Here is a 20,276-nt window from a genome sequence, read left to right on the forward strand (position 1 = left end):
TGAAGGGCTGGGTGGCTGAAGGGCTGGGTGGCTGAAGGGCTGGGTGGCTGAAGGGCTGGGTGGCTGAAGGGCTGAAGGGCTGGGTGGCTGGGTGGCTGAAGGGCTGGGTGGACCCTTTGGCAAGTACCAGGCATAGCATGGTGAGTTAGTGATAGCCACGGCAGGCAGAGAGAGGGGTAAACTAGGACATCCATCCATAGGACTCCTCTGATAATACTCTGGGGCACTTTGGTTCCTTCCTCTCTCTCTCGCTCTGCCTTCCTCCCTGCCTCCCTCCCTGCCTTCCTCCCTGCCTCCCTCCCCTCCCTCCCTGCCTCTCTCCCTGCCTTCCTGCCTCCCTGCCTCCCTCCCTTCCTCCCTGCCTCCCTTCCTCCCTGCCTTCCTGCCTCCCTCCCTGCCTTCCTCCCTCCCTGCCTTCCTCCCTGCCTCCCTGCCTCCCTCCCTCCCTCCCTCCCTGCCTCCCTCCCTGCCTTCCTGCCTCCCTCCTGCCTTCCTCCCTCCCTGCCTTCCTCCCTGCCTCCCTGCCTTCCTCGCTCCCTGCTTCCCTCCCTTCCTCCCTTCCTCCCTGCCTTCCTGCCTCCCTCCCTGCCTTCCTCCCTCCCTGCCTTCCTCCCTGCCTCCCTGCCTCCCAATCTCCCTGCCTCCCTCCCTGCCTTCCTGCCTCCCTCCCTGCCTTCCTCCCTCCCTGCCTTCCTCCCTGCCTCCCTGCCTTCCTCCCTCCCTGCCTTCCTCCCTGCCTCCCTCCCCCTCCCTGCCTCCCTCCCTCCCTGCCTCCCTCCCTGCCTGCTCACTGGCTTGTTACATAATAGAGAACAATGACAATGGAGGGAGGGAAGGAGGGAGGCAGAGAGGGAGGCAGGGAGGAAGGCAGGGAGGGAGGGAGGCAGGAAGGCAGGGAGAATGTTGAATGTTTCTATGTCTCTGAAAAATGAAATTCCCCAAACTTGTCTTCAGTGAGACCCAAGGGACCTGAGTGCCTGGGTATTTTTTGCAAATATTTCAAACGAACTTGTGCTGTTTAATTATGAAACACATGTCCACTCTTCTAGATCAGTTTGTACTTATGGTGGAATGGAAAACAATCATTTGTTGTCAGATTTAGGTTACAATCAGCTATTTCAGGTCACTAAAAGTATGTACAAAATAAAGTTATTTTACAACCAGTATACAACCTGACCATAACGTCACAAACAACGTCATAATGACAACCAGTATACAACCTGACCATAACGTCACAAACAACTTCATAATGACAACCAGTATACAACCTGACCATAACGTCACAAACAACTTCATAATGACAACCAGTATACAACCTGACCATAACGTCACAAATAACATCATAATGACAACCAGTATACAACCTGGCCATAACGTCTTAATGACAACCAGCATACAACCTGAAGATAACATCACAAACAACATCATAATGAAAACCAGCATACAACCTGACCATAATGTCAGAAACAACATCATAATGACAACCAGCATACAACCTGGTCATAGCGTCTTAATGTATACAACCTGGCCATAACGTCTTAATGACAACCAGCATACAACCTGAAGATAACATCACAAACAACATCATAATGACAACCAGCATACAACCTGACCATAATGTCAGAAACAACATCATAATGACAACCAGCATACAACCTGGTCATAGCGTCTTAATGTATACAACCTGGCCATAACGTCTTAATGACAACCAGCATACAACCTGAAGATAACATCACAAACAACATCATAATGACAACCAGCATACAACCTGGTCATAGCGTCTTAATGACAACCCGTATACAACCTGACCATAATGTTACAAACAACGTTATAATGACTTTTTGCCTGTTGGGGAAAAGTCAAAGATTCTACAAATCATTGATCTCTACTCAACCATTGTTCATTTGGAAATGATTACTTGCCAAAGGGACTTCCTTATCCTATCATATTTGATATCTATCACTATGTTGTTCTTCCATGAAGACTATGAGGGTAGTGTTGTCTATCTTTTACTGGACACAATCACCAGCTGCATGTGACACACACACACCCGCACTAAATTTAGCAAATCTGACCATAATTCTATCCTCCTGATTCATGCTTACAAGCAAAAACTAAAGCAGGAAGTACCAGTGATTCGCTCAATACGGAAGTGGTCAGATGACGCGGCTGCTACACTACAGGATTGTTTTGCTAGCACAGATTGGAATATGTTCTGGGATTCATCCAATTGCATTCAGGAGTACACCACCTCAGTCATCGGCTTCATCAATAAGTGCATCGACAACGTCATCCCCACAGTGACCGTACGTACATATCCCAACCAGAAGCCATGGATTACAGGCAACATCCGCATTGAGCTAAAGGCTAGATCTGCCGCTTTCAAGGACCGGGACACTACTCCGGATGCTTATAAGAAATCCCGCTATGCCCTCAGACGAACCATCAAACAAGCAAAGCATCAATACAGGATTAAGATTGAATCCTACTACACCGGCTTTGATGCTCGTCGGATGTGGCAGGGCTTGAAAACTATTACGGTCTACAAAGGGAAATCCAGACACGAGCTGCCCAGTGACGCGAGCCTACCAGACGAGCTAAATGCCTTTTATGCTCGGTTTGAGGCAAGCAACACTGAAGCATGCATGAGAGTCCCGGCTGTTCTGGATGACTGTGTGATAACGTTCTCGGTAGCCGATGTGAGCAAGACCTTTAAACAAGTCAACATTCACAAAGCCGAGGGGCCAGATGGATTACCAGGACGCGTACTCAAAGCATGCGCGGACCAACTGGCAAGTGTCTTCACTGACATTTTTAACCTATTCCTGACTGAGTCTATAATACCAGTTTCAAGCAGACCACCACAGTCCTTGTGCCTCCCAAGGAAGCGAAGGTAACCTGCCTAAATTATTACTGCCCTGTAGCACTCGCGTCGGTAGCCAGGAAGTGCTTTGAAAGGCTGGTCATGGCTCACATCAACAGCATCCTCCCGGATGCACTCCACACTGCCCTTTCCCATCTGACTGAAAGGATTTGGCATGGGTCCCCAGATCCTCAAAAGGTTATACAGAAGCACCATCGAGAGCATCCTGACTGGCTGCATCACCGCCTGGTATGGCAACTGCTCATTGGCTCGTTCCCCCGTCACCTGTAACTATTCCCCTGGTCGTTGATGTGAATGGGAATGTGTTCTCAGTCAATTTATCTGGTAAAATATGGATTAAAATGTTGTTGTTTTTTAAAGCTGATATGGAGTCTTCCCTATACCTGAAGTCTAACGTTTTTTTCCTGTGTGTGTGTGGTTGTGTGTAGGATCACAACCACAGCAGCCTGTATGATGGATCTGAGGCGGTATCCTCTGGACGAACAGAACTGCACACTGGAGATCGAGAGCTGTGAGTACCACCTTCACCCCTGGTTGCAGAACACTCCCCTCCCATGGAGACGTCACACCCGGACCAATCTATATAGAACACTTCTATCATAGAAATAGAATTAGTAGGATATTCATTTCTTTGACCTTTTGTAAGCATTATACAACTCGTTGTCATGCCAAACATGTATGGTGAACAGGAAATGAACATGGGACATACAGTATAATGTATACATTATGCAGCAGAGAGAGAGAGAGAGAGAGAGAGAGAGAGAGAGAGAGAGAGATTCTCATTTCATTAAAACCTCACCACCCCCCTTAAAAAACACCAAAATATATCCTGTACTGTATACATGTACCATACTCACCTTTCCCTCTACCACACGATACAAAACAACATCTCAATAACCAAAACCTCGCCATTTCTACAACCGTATATCCAAAACATCTTCCCCAGCTATACAGACAGCCCCCCCAACACACCATATCTCCAAAACATCATCCCCAGCTATACAGACAGCCCCCCAACACACCATATCTCCTGAAACATCATCCCCAGCTATACAGACAGCCCCCCAACACACCATATCTCCTGAAACATCATCCCCAGCTATACAGACAGCCCCCTAACACACCATATCTCCTGAAACATCATCCCCAGCTATACAGACAGCCCCCAACACACCATATCTCCTGAAACATCATCCCCAGCTATACAGACAGCCCCCAACACACCCCCCAACACACCATATCTCCTGAAACATCTTCCCCAGCTATACAGACAGCCCCCCAACACACCATATCTCCTGAAACATCATCCCCAGATATACAGACAGCCCCCCAACACACCATATCTCCTGAAACATCTTCCCCAGCTATACAGACAGCCACCCCTAACACACCATATCTCCTGAAACATCTTCCCAGCTATACAGACAGCCCCCTAACACACCATATCTCCTGAAACATCTTCCCCAGCTATACAGACAGCCCCCTAACACACCATATCTCCTGAAACATCATCCCTAGCTATACAGACAGCCCCCTAACACACCATATCTCCTGAAACATCATCCCCAGCTATACAGACAGCCCCCCAACACACCATATCTCCTGAAACATCTTCCCCAGCTATACAGACAGCCCCCAACACACCATATCTCCTGAAACATCTTCCCCAGCTATACAGACACCCCCCCCAACACTCCATATCTCCTGAAACATCTCCACACTTTTTATCATTCTATAGAACTCAAATTCTACCCAAACGTGCACAGAGACCATCCCATTAAATAATAGTTAAGGGTCTTTTATCCCCCCACCTTTGACCCTGTTCCTCCTCGTTAGCCAAATAGCCAACTTTGCCTGAGCACACAGAAAATTCAAACAAAACACATTTGGCCTTCTCCTTATTTGAATACCTGTACCCATTATAAAACATCCCAACAGTAAAAACCATCCCCAACCTCTCGCACAGACATTCCAACAGAGACATTAATGGCATTAACCTGGTGCACACAGAATACACATGAATCACAGTTTCTCTCAAAACACAGAAAGGACCCCCCTGCCCGACTCCCGGTTCAACCCGTACCAACCAGCTGTTAGTGGCCAAGGCTCCATGTAGAACCCTCCACTGGAGGTCCCCTGACCTCCATCTAAAAACCCACCATACTCTCCTCCCCACATATCCCCTGCCACTGATGTGCCTTCACTCCTGTTAGGCTCCTAACATTCCTCATCTTAATGCAGAGGTTGTAGAAGGCTTTACCTCCCACCCCTTCAAACTCCCCCAGGCTCCTAATGTTCCTCACCTTAACACAGAGGTTGTAGAAGGCTTTACCTCCCACCCCTTCAAACTCCCCCGGGCTCAGAGTGTTAAAATCTAACAGACCCCCTTGCCAGTCCCCAGTCTCTGCCGTCAGCTGCAGTGGCAGAAATATTGGTGGCCCCTCCCCCTTTGGCCGCTCAAACACCCTCCTTACCGGCTCAGACAGTGCCTCCTGGACCTCCTCCAGGAATCTCTCCAGCAGCCTAAGAGACGTTATTCCTGTTTGTTGTGCCAGGACTTACAGGGTTTTCCACCCCTCCTCTCCCAACAGTCACTGGTCACCCAGCCTTAGTAAACCCACTGCCATAAGTTGCCTCTGCAGGGTGGACGACTGAACCGATCTCAAAGGGATGGCTGGGTTGTGGAAGATAGGCTCCTCCCACACCCACAGCCCAGGCTTCACACCCCCTTCTCATATGGGACTTAGCAGCTGCCAGGCCCTCAGCACTGCAGAGTAAAAATCAGAGAGACCTGTTGTACTCAGCCTCTACAGCTTCATGAGGAACAGCTGCCGGTTCAACCCTAATCCGCCAGCTCTCTTCAGCAGTGTGCATGCTGGTTCCCTCCAGCCAACATCAGTATAGTACAGCAGTCTCTGCACCGTCTTTAGTCGGAAAGCAGCCACCCTGCTCTCCAGTTCCACCAGGCCCTGTGCTCCTTCGTGGAGGGTCATGTACAACACTGCCGCCCTCAGCCAGTGATGGCCCGACCAGAAAAAGTCCACCAGCTTGCGTTACAGGTCTGCGAGTGGGGGGGTTGAGGACAGCCAGTTTATGCCACAGGGAAGATGCCACCAGGTTGTTTATTATCTGCACCCTCCCGCTATATGACACTTGGGACAGGAGCCACCTCCACCTGGCCAGTCTTGACACCACTGCCTGTGACAGCCCCTCCCAGTTCTTCCTGACCCACCTCTCTGAGCCCAGATACACCCCCAACATTATAAGCCCTTCACAACCCCACTGCAAGCCCCCTGGAAGCAGAGGAGGGGCCCTATCCCTCCATGCCCCACATAACAGAGCTTTGCTCTTGCCCCAGTTTACCTTAGCTGATGAAGCTCCCTCGTACACCTTCAGACTAGTCTCTGTGCCTGCATAACCTTACCATCCCTGACCATCTCAGAAACGTCATCTGCACATGCTGACACAGCTATGCCTGTCAACACACCCATGCCTGTCCAGCACACTGCCGTCTCCTGCGTAGCAGGCCCAAAAAAGGTTCAATGGCTAATGTAGATAACTACCCCGATAGAGGGCAGCCTTGTCTAATGCCCAGTCTCACCCAGACTGGCCTACTGAGCCCCTATCCCACCTTGACCATACATGACGCCCCAGCATACAGCATCTTCACACAGGTCAAAAACCTTTCCCCCAAACACAGACATCACATTAAACAGATACTCATGGTCCACTCTATTAAATGCCTTCTCTTGATCTAAAGAGACCAGTGTAAAGTTCACATTAGAACCTATCGACAAGTCCAACATGTCCCTGATTAAGAAGTTGTCCGTGATTGAGCGTCCCGGTAAACAATATGTTTGGTCCTTATGTACTATTGAATCCAGATGGGACTTCAGTCTGTTAGAGAGGACCTTGGCAAATGTCTTGTAGTCCACACAGAGTAATGCCACAGGCCTCCAGTTCTTAAGTTCACACAATTCCCCTTTTTTGGGCAGGAGAGTCAGAGCCGCCCGACGGCAGCTCATCGGCAACTCTCCTACCCCGACGCATTCACGCAACACACAAAATAAGTCTAGTCCAATTATCCCCCAGAATTTTTTATAAAACTCCACTGGGAGCCCATCGACCCCTGGTGCACGACCAGGGGACATCTGGGTTAAGGCCTCTGCCAGTTCAATGGACAACAGAGGAATGTCAATTTCAGAGAACTTAGGGAGTTCTGCGAACAAGACCTGAGCACACATAGGATCACACAGTTCTGCCCTATACAACTCAGTACAAAACTCCACAGTTCGCTCCCGCATCTCCCCACCACAGAGGTCACCCGCCCATCAGACAGCTGTAGACAATGCATACCCTTGGCTTCACCAATGCATACCCTTGGCTTCAAACCAAAGAAGAAGGAGCTGAGAGCATCCATCTCCTTGCGCATGGAGAACCTAGCTCTTACAAGTGCTCTCTTTGCTTTAACCTGGAAAAAACTGCCCAGGTCCCTATGTAATTCTGCTAAATTAGCCTGGAGGCCTACATTCCCTTGCCCCACCATCTCTACCTCCATCTCACTAATACTATGCTTTAGTTCCCCCAATACTCTCCTAGCCTCTGAGGGTGAGAGAGCTGTATACTGTTGAAAGAAAAGCCGAATTTGGACTTTCCCCACATCCCACCATTGACTCAGAGACTCATACTCCTCTCTTCGCTGCAATGGATTTTACGAAAGACAGAAATGGGGAAGATCCTCATTCAGGGTCAGTGGGAGTGTTAAGGGACATCATTAATCAGTTTGATCTAGTGGATGTTTGGAGAACTAAACATCCCAACACGAGACGGTAATAATGGGTGAAGGTTTTGGGGGCTAGTGGGTGAGTGCAGCCCAACACCAGACAGTAATAATGGGTGAAGGTTTTGTGGGCTAGTGGGTGAGTGCAGCCCAACACCAGACAGTAATAATGGGTGAAGGTTTTGGGGGCTAGGGTGAGTGCAGCCCAACTTGATCATTTTTACATGTCCAGCAATCAGAGCAATAGGCTGCTGGGAACTACCATTCTCCCAGTGGGGTAACCATGGCTCGGCTGTCTATTTCAGCAGGGCCTCGGCAGGCATCCTATTGGAAGTTCAATGTAAAGCTCTTACAAGATGTCACTTCTTGCTCAGGTTTACCACAGTGCCAGAAAGAAACTCTACATCTAAATAGTGTCTGAAGGTAGACCCTTACTCACTGTTGTTATCCACTTTCTCAACCTAAACCGTTTCCTGGGTGAGAGGACAATATGCCCCTAATTTTTCATAGCATGTTGTACTGATCTCACAAACTTTCTCGGATCAGAAAAAAAATCCTCAAGATGAACTTTTTTCCCCTTGGTCTCATTCAGGAACCTTGTCAGTTCCCTCAACGTGTACTTTGACCCCTCTGCTTGACTCCTCTACCCCTCTGCTCAGCTCCGGACCCATTGAAGAGGAGTCTGAAAAAAACCCTCCTCATCATCCTCTTCCTCAGACTCACTTTCCTCCTCATCTCCATCTCCCATCCTGACCACCTGCCCTTCCTCTCTGGTCAGGCCCCCCCCCACTTCCTTTCCATGGTGCCTTTGCCCACCCCAGCCTCCCCCTCCCACCTCCTTTCTTCTCCCACGTTTTCCTTTTCCGCTTGACACACTCCTCCTCCCCCCAGTCTCTTACACTTCCCCACTATACTCTCATCAACCACTAGCATAACCTGACTAGATCCATCCTCATCTACAACACCCTACATGGTATGACTAGGCCCAGCCTCATCTACACCACCATCCAGAGTATGACTAGGCACAGCCTCATCTACACCACCATCCATAGCATGACTAGGCCCAGCCTCATCTACACCACCATCCATAGCATGACTAGGCCCAGCCTCACCTACACCACCATCCATAGCATGACTAGGCCCAGCCTCACCTACACCACCCTCCATAGCCTGACTAGGCCCAGCCTCATCCACCACCCTCCATAGCATGACTAGGCCCAGCCTCATCTACACCACCATCCATAGTATGACTAGGACCAGCCTCATCTACACCACCATCCATAGCATGACTAGGCCCAGCCTCATCTACACCACCCTCCATAGCCTGACTAGGCCCAGCCTCATCTACACCACCCTCCATAGCCTGACTAGGCTCAGCCTCATCTACACCACCCTCCATAGCATGACTAGGCCCAGCCTCATCTACCCACCATCTCTAGCCTGACCTGGCCCAGCCTCATCTACCCCACCATCTCTAGCCTGACTAGGCCCAGCCTCATCTACACCACCCTCCATAGCATGACTAGGCCCAGCCTCATCTACCCCACCATCCATAACCTGACTAGGCTCAGCCTCATTTATACCACCATCCATAGCATGACTAGGCCCAGCCTCATCTACCCCACCATTTTTAGCCTGACTAGGCCCAGCCTCATCTACCCCACCATTTTTAGCCTGACTAGGCCCAGCCTCATCTACACCACCATCCCTGGCATGACTAGACACAGCCTCTGCTGTCTGTGTCTTATAGCCCCCTGCACGTTGACTTCGATTTATCCCTCTGGCGCTTGTGCCCTCACCTTGTCTACGGCCTTTATGTGGGCACGCAAAGCTCTTATGCCCCAAATCCCCACACTCAAAACACTGTAGACTATATGTGCTGGCAAACCCTGTGTAGAGCCCCTCCCCATGCCTCACTTTAAAATGCACAATTAGCTGTTGCTCATTGTTATTCAGAAACATGAACACTTGCCTCCGGAACGAAACAACATGCTTAACGACATCTACCTGAAAAACCTGCCGACACGAAAACCGCTAGCAGCTACCAAAACGACTCAGCTCTTTCCTGATTTGATCCTCCGTAATAAACGGAGGCAAATTTGCAACTACCACTCTTGTCGAATGGGTAAAAAGAGGCGAAATTGGCACCAACACACCCCTTACAGATATTCCACTAGCAATGAGCCTACCCACCAAATTTGCTCTTTTCATGAACACAACCCCAGCTTTGTTCATTCTGGAAGCAGAATGTACAAATTCAGCTCCAACCTGTTCACCGACGGAGAGCAGAACCTCCTCTATCTTAACTCCATTCTCAGGAACACACCTGAATCCATGCCGTATCGACAGCATCTCCTCCGCACTAGGCTGAGAAGCCATCGCGCAAACCACACCTTCCAAACCCCAGGAAACTAAAACTCTGTCCTCTTCCACCCTAACTTTGAAAAAAACCTGTCTATACTGCAAAAACAAATTGTGCATTAACCCCCCACGATAGAAAATAGTATTTGAAAGAAAAGACCAAGGACAGAATCAAGAAAATAAGTTAGGACAGAGCCCTCTACACCAAACACTCAAACTCCAAAAAACTCCCAGCATGCACTGCGAGAGAGAGTGAGAGAGGGAGACAGAGAGTGAGAGACACAGCAAGAGAGAGATACAGAGAGATATATATACAGAGAGACTACGACAAGCATTAAACTGTGGGGTCAGTACTGCTCAACTTTGGTCTTCTACTATCTACCATTTACTATCTACTCTCTACCATCTACCATCTACTCTCTACCATCTACTATATACCATCTACTCTCTACCATCTACTATATACCATCTACTATCTACTATATACCATCTACTCTCTACCATCTACTATATACCATCTACTCTCTACCATCTACTATCTGCCGTCTACCATCTACCATCTACCATCTACCATCTACCATCTACTATATACCATCTACTATATACCATCTACCATCTACTATATACCATCTACCATCTTCTATCTACCATCTACTCTCTACTATCTACCCTCTACTATCTACCATCTACTATATACCATCTACTATATTCCATCTCTTATATACCATCTACCATCTACTATATACCATCTACTATATACCATCTACCATCTACTCTCTACCATCTACTATCTACCATCTACACTCTACTATCTACCATCTACTATATACAATCTACTGTATACCATCTACTGTATACCATCTACTATCTACCATCTACTATATACCATCTACGATATACCATTTACTATATACCATCTACCATCTACGATATACCATCTACCATCTACCATATACCATCTGCCATCTACTATATACCATCTACTATCTACCATCTACTATATACCATCTACCATCTACTATATACCATCTACCATCTACCATCTACTATATACCATCTACCATCTACTATATACCACCTATTTCTATCTCTCTATCTCTCTATCTCAAAATCAAATCAAATTTTAGTTGTCACATACACATGGTTAGCAGATGTTAATGCGAGTGTAGCGAAATGCTTGTGCTTCTAGTTCTGACAATGCAGTAATAACCAACAAGTAACCTAACCTAACAATTTCACAACAGCTACCATATACACAAGTGTAAAGGGATGAAGAATATCTACATAAATATATATGAATGAGTAATGTCGTGGAAATTTCCTCTATTTACCAAATCATGAGAGCAAACCACACACCATTCAGAGTTAGTTATCAAAGTCCATCTTTAATTATATGAGCTCTATCACAACCCTGTGACTCTCAGATCAATTCAGTGTCTATCAATGAATTCTCTGAGAGTCCCCCACACATTGCAGCTGAGATCCTTTAATAGCAAAAGACACACATAGCCAGACATCATAGACATAATTTATCGTTCAGCTTTGCTCTCTTCTCAAACTCAGATCCATAAACAAATCCTCCATATCAACAGCCATATATCAAATCCATCCTATCTTGACAAGATCACAGAGACACACTGACTGGCACACAGACATTGTGGAGCCAAGAGATACACGCTTGACCTCTCCCCTCTCTCCGGCCCAAACAACTTAGTCTTGACATAGAACAGATACTGCAACCCCGCCACAGTATTATACAAAAATAACATTCTGATGAGAAGTAACTTACAAACATATGATGGATATAAAACATCTTACCTATGTTACCAACCAATTCTGATTATTCCCCAACAGTGATTGTACAGAACGGCATAGGCAAGATGCAGTAGATGGTATAGAGTACAGTATATACATATGAGATGAGTAATGTAGGGTATATAAACATTACATAAAGTGGCATTGTTTAAAGTGGCTAGTGATACATGTATTACATAAAGATGGCAAGATGCAGTAGATGGTATGGAGTACAGTATATACATATGATATGAGTAATGTAGGGTATGTAAATATTATATTAAGTGTCATTGTTTAAAGTGACTAGTGATACATTACATAAAGATTGTAGGTGGCATAGAGTACAGTATATACATATGAGATGAGTAATGTAGGGTATGTAAACATTATATTAAGTGGCATTGTTTAAAGTGACTAGTGATACATTTTTACATGTATGGCAGCAGCCCCTCAATGTTAGTGGTGGCTGTTTAACAGTCTGATGGCCTTGAGATAGAAGCTGTTTAACAGTCTGATGGCCTTGAGATAGAAGCTGTTTAACAGTCTGATGGCCTTGAGATAGAAGCTGTTTAACAGTCTGATGGCCTTGAGATAGAAGCTGTTTAACAGTCTGATGGCCTTGAGATAGAAGCTGTTTAACAGTCTGATGGCCTGAGATAGAAGCTGTTTAACAGTCTGATGGCCTTGAGATAGAAGCTGTTTAACAGTCTGATGGCCTTGAGATAGAAGCTGTTTAACAGTCTGATGGCCTTGAGATAGAAGCTGTTTAACAGTCTGATGGCCTTGAGATAGAAGCTGTTTAACAGTCTGATGGCCTTGAGATAGAAGCTGTTTAACAGTCTGATGGCCTTGAGATAGAAGCTGTTTTTCAGTCTCTCGGTCCCTGCTTTGATGCACCTGTACTGACCTCACCTTCTGGATGATAGCAGGGTGAACAGGCAGTGGCTCGGGTAGTTGTTGTCCTTGATGATCTTTATGGCCTTCCTGTGACATCGGTGGTGTAGGTGTCCTGGAGGGCAGGTAGTTTGCCCCTGGTGATGCGTTGTGCAGACCTCACTACCCTCTGGAGAGCCTTACAGTTGTAGGTGGAGCAGCTGCCATACCTGGCGGTGATACAGCCCGACAGGATTCTCTCGATTGTGCATCTGTAAAAGTTTGTGAGTGCTTTTGGTGACAAGCCGAATTTCTTCAGCCTCCTGAGGCTGCGCCTTCTTCACGATGCTGTCCGTGTGGGTGGACCATTTCAGTTTGTCCGTGATGTGTACGCCGAGGAACTTAAAACTTTCTACCCTCTCCACTACTGTCCCGTCAATGTGGATAGGGGGCTGCTCTCTCTGATGTTTCCTGAAGTCCACGATCATCTCCTTTGTTTTGTTGACATTGAGTGCAAGGTTATTTTCCTAACACCACACTTCGAGGGCCCTCACCTCCTCCCTGTAGGCCGTCTCGTCATTGTTGGTAATCAAGCCTACCACTGTAGTGTCGTCTGCAAACTTGATGATTGAGTTGGAGGTGTGCATGGCCACGCAGTCGTGGGTGAACAGGGAGTACAGGAGAGGGCTCAGAACGCACCCATGTGAGGCCGCAGTGTTGAGGATCAGCGGGGTGGAGATGTTGTTTCCTACCCTCACCACCTGGGAGCGGCCCGTCAGGAAGTCCAGTACCTAGTTGCACAGGGCGGGGTCGAGACCCAGGGTCTCAAGCTTAATGACGAGTTTGGAGGGTACTATGGTGTTAAATGTTGAGCTGTAGTCGATGAACAGCATTCTCACATAGGTATTCCTCTTGTCCAGATGGGTTAGGTCTGTGTGCAGTGTGGTTGCGATTGCGCCGTCTGTGGACCTATTGGGGCGGTAAGCAAATTGGAGTGGGTCTAGGGTGTCAGGTAGGGTGGAGGTGATATGGTCCTTGACTAGTCTCTCAAAGCACTTCATGATGACGGAAGTGAATGCTACGGGGCGGTAGTCGTTTAGCTCAGTTACCTTAGCTTTCTTGGGAACAGGAACAATGGTGGCCCTCTTGAAGCATGTGGGAACAGCAGACTGGGATAAGGATTGATTGAATATGTCCATAAACACGCCAGCCAGCTGGTCTGCACATGCTCTGAGGGAGTGGCTGGGGATGACGTCTGGGCCTGCAGCCTTGCGAGGGATAACACGTTTAAATGTTTTACTCACATCGGCTGCAGTGAAGGAGAGTCCGCAGGTTTTGGTAGCGGGCCGTGTCAGTGGCACTGTATTGTCCTCAAAGCGAGCAAAGAAGTTGTTTAGTCTGTCTGGGAGCAAGACATCCTGGTCCGCGACGGGGCTGGTTTTCTTCTTGTAGTCCGTGATTGACTGTAGACCCTGCCACATACCTCTTGTGTCTCAGCCGTTGATTTGCGACTCTACTTTGTCTCTATACTGACGCTTAGCTTGTTTGATTGCCTTGCGGAGGGAATAGCTACACTGTTTGTATTCGATCATGTATCCGGTCACCTTGCCCTGATTAAAATGAGTGGCTTGTGCTTTCAGTTGTACGCGAATGCTGACATCAATCCACGGTTTCTGGTTGGGGAATGTTTTAATAGTTGCTGTGGGTACGAAATCGCCAATGCACCCTCTGTCTATCTCTCTATCTATCTCTCTGTCTCTCTCTCTCTGTTTCTCTCTCTGTCTCTCTATCTCTCTCTCTCTCTGTCTCTCTGTCTCTGTCTCTCTCTCTCTGTCTCTCTCTCTCTATCTATCTCTCTCTGTCTCTCTCTCTCTCTCTATCTCTCTGTCTCTCTCTATCTATCTCTCTCTCTGTGTATCTCTCTGTCTCTCTGTCTCTCTCTCTGTATCTCTCTCTCTATCTCTGTATCCCTCTCTCTCTATCTCTCTGTCTCTGTCTCTGTATCTCTCTCTCTCTGTCTCTGTCTCTGTATCTCTCTGTCTCTGTGTCTGTATCTCTATCTCCCTGTCTCTGTCTCTGTATCTCTCTCTCTCTCTCTCTCTGTCTCTGTCTCTGTATCTCTATCTCTCTGTCTCTGTATCTCTATCTCTCTGTATCTCTCTGTCTCTGTCTCTGTCTCTGTATCTCTATCTCTCTGTCTCTGTCTCTGTCTCTGTCTCTGTATCTCTATCTCTCTGTCTCTGTCTCTGTCTCTGTATCTCTATCTCTCTGTCTCTGTCTCTGTATCTCTATCTCTCTGTCTCTGTCTCTGTATCTCTCTCTCTCTATCTCTCTGTCTCTCTTTCTGTCTCTCTGTTTCTCTTTCTTTCCACTATTTCTTTCTCCCTTTCCTGATCTCTCTCTCTCTCCTACACAGTCCTCTATTTCCTCATCTGTCTCTGTACCACTCTCCCTCTTTAAATCTCTCTCTCATCTCTTTTCTTTGCCCTGCTCTTCCACCCTCTTTTTTCTACCAGCCCTTGTATATATCTCTCTCTCGCATACTTTTTTCTCTCTCTTTCTCACACACACACAGCTCACACACACATAGGGCTTGAGTGTAGTTTTGATCAGCAGACAGTAACAGCCCAGTATCTGCTTTTCTAGTTCTGGTTTTAACATGTGAATCACTCTTTGACAGAGCATGCTATTACATTCACACTAATGAGCCACAGAGAACTCTCACTTCTCTTGATAAACTTGATGCATTTTTTAACAGACATAACTCTCAGAACTACAGATCCCAGACATAACTCTCAGACCAACAGAACCCAGACTTAACTCTCAGAACTACAGATCCCAGACATAACTCTCAGAACTACAGAACCCAGACATAACTCTCAGAACTACAGATCCCAGACATAACTCTCAGAACTACAGAACCCACACTTAACTCTCAGAACTACAGATCCCAGACATAACTCTCAGAACTACAGATCCCAGACATAACTCTCAGAACTACAGAACCCAGACTTAACTCTCAGAACTACAGATCCCAGACATAACTCTCAGAACTAAAGATCCCATGGTAGATGGTAGTACTTTCTGGCTGGTTACAGATCCCATGGTTGGTGATAGTACTGTCTGGCTGTCTGGCAGGTTACAGATCCCATGGTAGATGATAGTACTGTCTGGCTGGTTACAGATCCCATGGTTGGTGGTAGTACTGTCTGGCTGTCTGGCAGGTTACAGATCCCATGGTAGATGATAGTACTGTCTGGCTGGTTACAGATCCCATGGTAGATGATAGGACTGTCTGGCTGGCTACAGATCCCATGGTAGATGGTAGTACTGTGTGGCTGGTTACAGATCTCATGGTAGATGATAGTACTGTCTGGCTGGCTACAGATCCCATGGTAGGTGATAGTACTGTCTGGCTGGCTACAGATCCCATGGTAGGTGATAGTACTGTCTGGCTGGCTACAGATCCCATGGTAGATGATAGTACTGTCTGGCTGGTTACAGATACCATGGTAGATGATAGTACTGTCTGGCTGGCTACAGATACCATGGTAGATGGTAGTACTGTGTGGCTGGTTACAGATTTCATGGTAGATGATAGTACTGTCTGGCTGGCTACAGATCCCATGGTAGGTGATAGTACTGTCTGGCTGGCTACAGATCCCATGGTAGATGATAGTACTGTCTGGCTGGCTACAGATCCCATGGTAGGTGATAGTACTGGCTGGCTGGTTACAGATCCCATGGTAGATGGTAGTACTGTCTGGCTGGCTACAGATCTCATCGTGGTAGATTATAGTACTGTCTGGCTGGCTACAGATCTCATCATGGTAGATGATAGTACTGTCTAGCTCGCTACAGATCTCATTATGGTAGATGATAGTACTGTCTGGCTGGCTACAGATCTCATCATGGTAGATGATAGTACTGTCTGGCTGGCTACAGATCTCATCATGGTAGATGATAGTACAGTCTGGCTCGCTACATATCTCATCATGGTAGATGATAGTACTGTCTGGCTGGCTACAGATCTCATCATGGTAGATGATAGTACTGTCTGGCTCGCTACAGATCTCATCATGGTAGATGATAGTACTGTCTGGCTGGCTACAGATTGTGTAGTTATTGATGTATTCCTCTACTACCCCCTTTGAATACCTTATATACGCATACAAAACACACACAACTCGAGATTTTACACAAACACACACACACAAATGCACATGCATTCTCTCTCTCTCTCTCTCTCTCTCAATCACTCTCTCTCAAACTCTCTATTTTAAACTCTCTCTCTCTCTCTCTCTCTCTCAATCACTCTCTCTCAAACTCTCTATTTCAAACTATCTCTCTCTCTCTCTCTCTCTCTCTCTCTCTCTCTCTCTCTCTCAAACTCTATCTCTCTCTCCCTGGACTCACATAACATAACAACCACCTCCCTGGACGGAAGGACAAGCCCAGTGATGTGATTGGTTGGCAGACGTCTGTCCCAGAAGGAGCAGTGTTGAATATAGAGAACAATGGGCCAGAAGTAATAGATCTGATTCAAACTGAGTAACCAACCAGAACCTTCTCTCTCCCCCCCCGCCTCGGGCTCTATCTGCCCTTTTCTGACCAGCTACAAATACACATGCACATACACAGACATCTACATACACACACAAGGCAAGCACGCACACACACACAGTAGTGATGCGCGGGTCAGCTGTTTGGTCAACTGCACCCGCCAACAACCGGCCCGACTATATAGAATAAAGTGAAAATCTGAGGCCCACACCCGACCCTAACCCACTAATATGGAACATCTGAGGCCCACACCCGACCCTAACCCACTAATATCGAACATCTGAGTGCCACACCCGACTCTAACCCACTAATATAGAACATCTGAGGCCCACACCCGACCCTAACCCACCTATATAGAACATCTGAGGCCCCACCCAACCCTAACCCACTGATATAGAACATCTGAGGCCCCACCCGACCCTAACCCACTAATATAGAACATCTGAGGCCCACACCTGACCCTAACCCACCTATATAGAACATCTGAGGCCCCACCCAACCCTAACCCACTGATATAGAACATCTGAGGCCCCACCCGACCCTAACCCACTAATATAGAACATCTGAGGCCCACACCCGACCCTAACCCACCTATATAGAACATCTGAGGCCCCACCCAACCCTAACCCACTGATATAGAACATCTGAGGCCCACACCCGACCCTAACCCACTAATATAGAACATCTGAGGCCCCACCCGACCCTAACCCACTAATATAGAACATCTGCTGCTGGCTACAGTCAGAGACGGCGTAAATATCTTTTGACAGGGGGTGCAGCATTCTTTTTGTTGCCTGGTTTGGATGATTCTGCTTATAATTTCTGACATTTTGGTAGGCTATTTGTTAGTCAACTTACCTATAATTACATAGATGCAGCTTCTCATTACATGTTGCCCTAGAGGACTAAATAAACCCCTGCTCACCAGAATAATGTCGATATAAATTGATACAATGCTTCAATCTATTGACATCGGTAAAGGTTTCTGTCTTTGCTTCTTTCGGGGCTGAAAGACGTTTAGGGACCGGGGGGGATTGACAATAGCATATTCTTTTTTAAATTTTCGATTGACATCAGTTTGACCAGTTGTAAGGAAATAGAAAGCTGTGAAAACAACCCAACATGTTGCTGATAAGATTTCACTTTGGCTTGGATGCATAATTATTTTATGTGGTTGAAATACTATTAGCTTTTAAAAATGTATTTAACTAGGCAAGTCACTTTAGGACAAATTCTAATGATGGCCTATGATGACAAATTTACAATGATGGCCTATGATGACAAATTTACAATGATGGCCTACCCCGGCGACACTAGGCCAATTGTGCACCGCCCTATGGGATACTCCCAATCATGGCCAGATGTGATACAGCCTGGATTTGAACCAGTGTAGTGACACCTCTTACACTGAGATACAGTGCCTTAGACCACGGCGCCACTCGGGAGCTTTGATGATGCTGATAAAGAGGGACCATCCGTAGAGGTTCTATAACTGCAAATTCACATTCTCTCAAGATGCTGAAAGCAAGAAATCATATTTCTCCACTCCTTGCCGCGTCAACATTTTGCATACATTTGGTGGATCATTTTACTGCAAGCATTAATTCTGCAGGAGTTAATAGTAAGGCTCCAGTTGAAGTCGGAAGTTTACATACACCTTAGCCAAATACATTGACAATTTTAAACTAAATTTTTCACAATTCCTGACATCAAATCAAAGTTTATGTGTCATGTACGCTGAATACAACAGACCTTACAGTGAAATGCTTACTTAGAGGCTCTAACATATAGTGCAAAAAAGGTATTAGGTGAACAATAGGAAAGTAAAGAAATAAAACAACAGTAAAAAGAGGCTACATGCAGTAGAGAGGCTATATACAGTAGAGAGGCTATATACAGTAGAGAGGCTATATACAGTAGAGAGGCTATAACAGTAGAGAGGCTATAACAGTAGAGAGGCTATATACAGTAGAGAGGCTATATACAGTAGAGAGGCTATATACAGTAGATGCTATATACAGTAGAGGCTACATACAGTAGAGAGGCTATATACAGTAGATGCTCTATACAGTAGAGGCTATATACAGTAGAGGCTATATACAGTAGAGGGGCTATATTCAGTAGTGAGGCTATATACAGTAGTGAGGCTATATACAGTATATACAGTAGAGAGGCTATATACAGTATATACAGTAGAGGCTATATACAGTAGAGAGGCTATATACAGTAGAGGCTATATACAGTAGAGGCTATATACAGTAGAGAGGCTATATACAGTAGACAGGCTATATACAGTAGAGAGGCTATATACAGTAGAGGCTATATACAGTAGAGGCTATATACAGTAGAGGCTATATACAGTAGACAGGTTATATACAGTAGAGGGGCTATATACAGTAGAGAGGCTATATACAGTAGAGGCTATATACAGTAGAGGGGCTATATACAGTAGAGAGGCTATATACAGTAGACAGGCTATATACAGTAGAGAGGCTACATGCAGTAGACAGGCTATATACAGTAGAGGCTATATACAGTAGAGAGGCTATATACAGTAGACAGGCTATATACAGTAGAGAGGCTACATGCAGTAGACAGGCTATATACAGTAGAGGCTATATACAGTAGAGGCTATATACAGTAGAGAGGCTATATACAGTAGAGGCTATATACAGTAGAGAGGCTATATAGAGTAGAGAGGCTATATACAGTAGAGGCTATATACAGTAGAGAGGCTATATACAGTAGAGAGGCTATATACAGTAGAGGCTATATACAGTAGAGAGGCTATATACAGTAGAGAGGCTATATAGAGTAGACAGGCTATATACAGTAGAAGCTATATACAGTAGAGAGGCTATATAGAGTAGAGAGGCTATATACAGTAGAGAGGCTATATAGAGTAGAGAGGCTATATACAGTAGAGAGGTTATATACAGTAGAGAGGCTATATACAGTAGAGAGGCTATATAGAGTAGACAGGCTATATACAGTAGAAGCTATATACAGTAGAGAGGCTAT

At 46.4% G+C, this 20,276-nt stretch overlaps 1 protein-coding gene across 2 annotated transcripts in view; it reads left to right on the forward strand.

Moving 5' to 3' along the window:
- LOC112237981 (gamma-aminobutyric acid receptor subunit beta-2) overlaps nucleotides 1-20,276 on the forward strand; it is a 90,089-nt gene that overhangs the window by 53,784 nt on the left and 16,029 nt on the right. For both annotated transcript variants that reach the window (XM_042303419.1, XM_042303420.1), the window contains exon 5: nucleotides 3,313-3,395. In XM_042303419.1, coding sequence (XP_042159353.1) covers nucleotides 3,313-3,395 — 83 coding nt within the window. The remainder of the gene's footprint in view (nucleotides 1-3,312; nucleotides 3,396-20,276) is intronic.

This window comes from Oncorhynchus tshawytscha, linkage group LG21, assembly GCF_018296145.1.
Source record: "Oncorhynchus tshawytscha isolate Ot180627B linkage group LG21, Otsh_v2.0, whole genome shotgun sequence".
In the NCBI taxonomy this organism is placed as follows: Eukaryota; Metazoa; Chordata; class Actinopteri; order Salmoniformes; family Salmonidae; genus Oncorhynchus; species Oncorhynchus tshawytscha.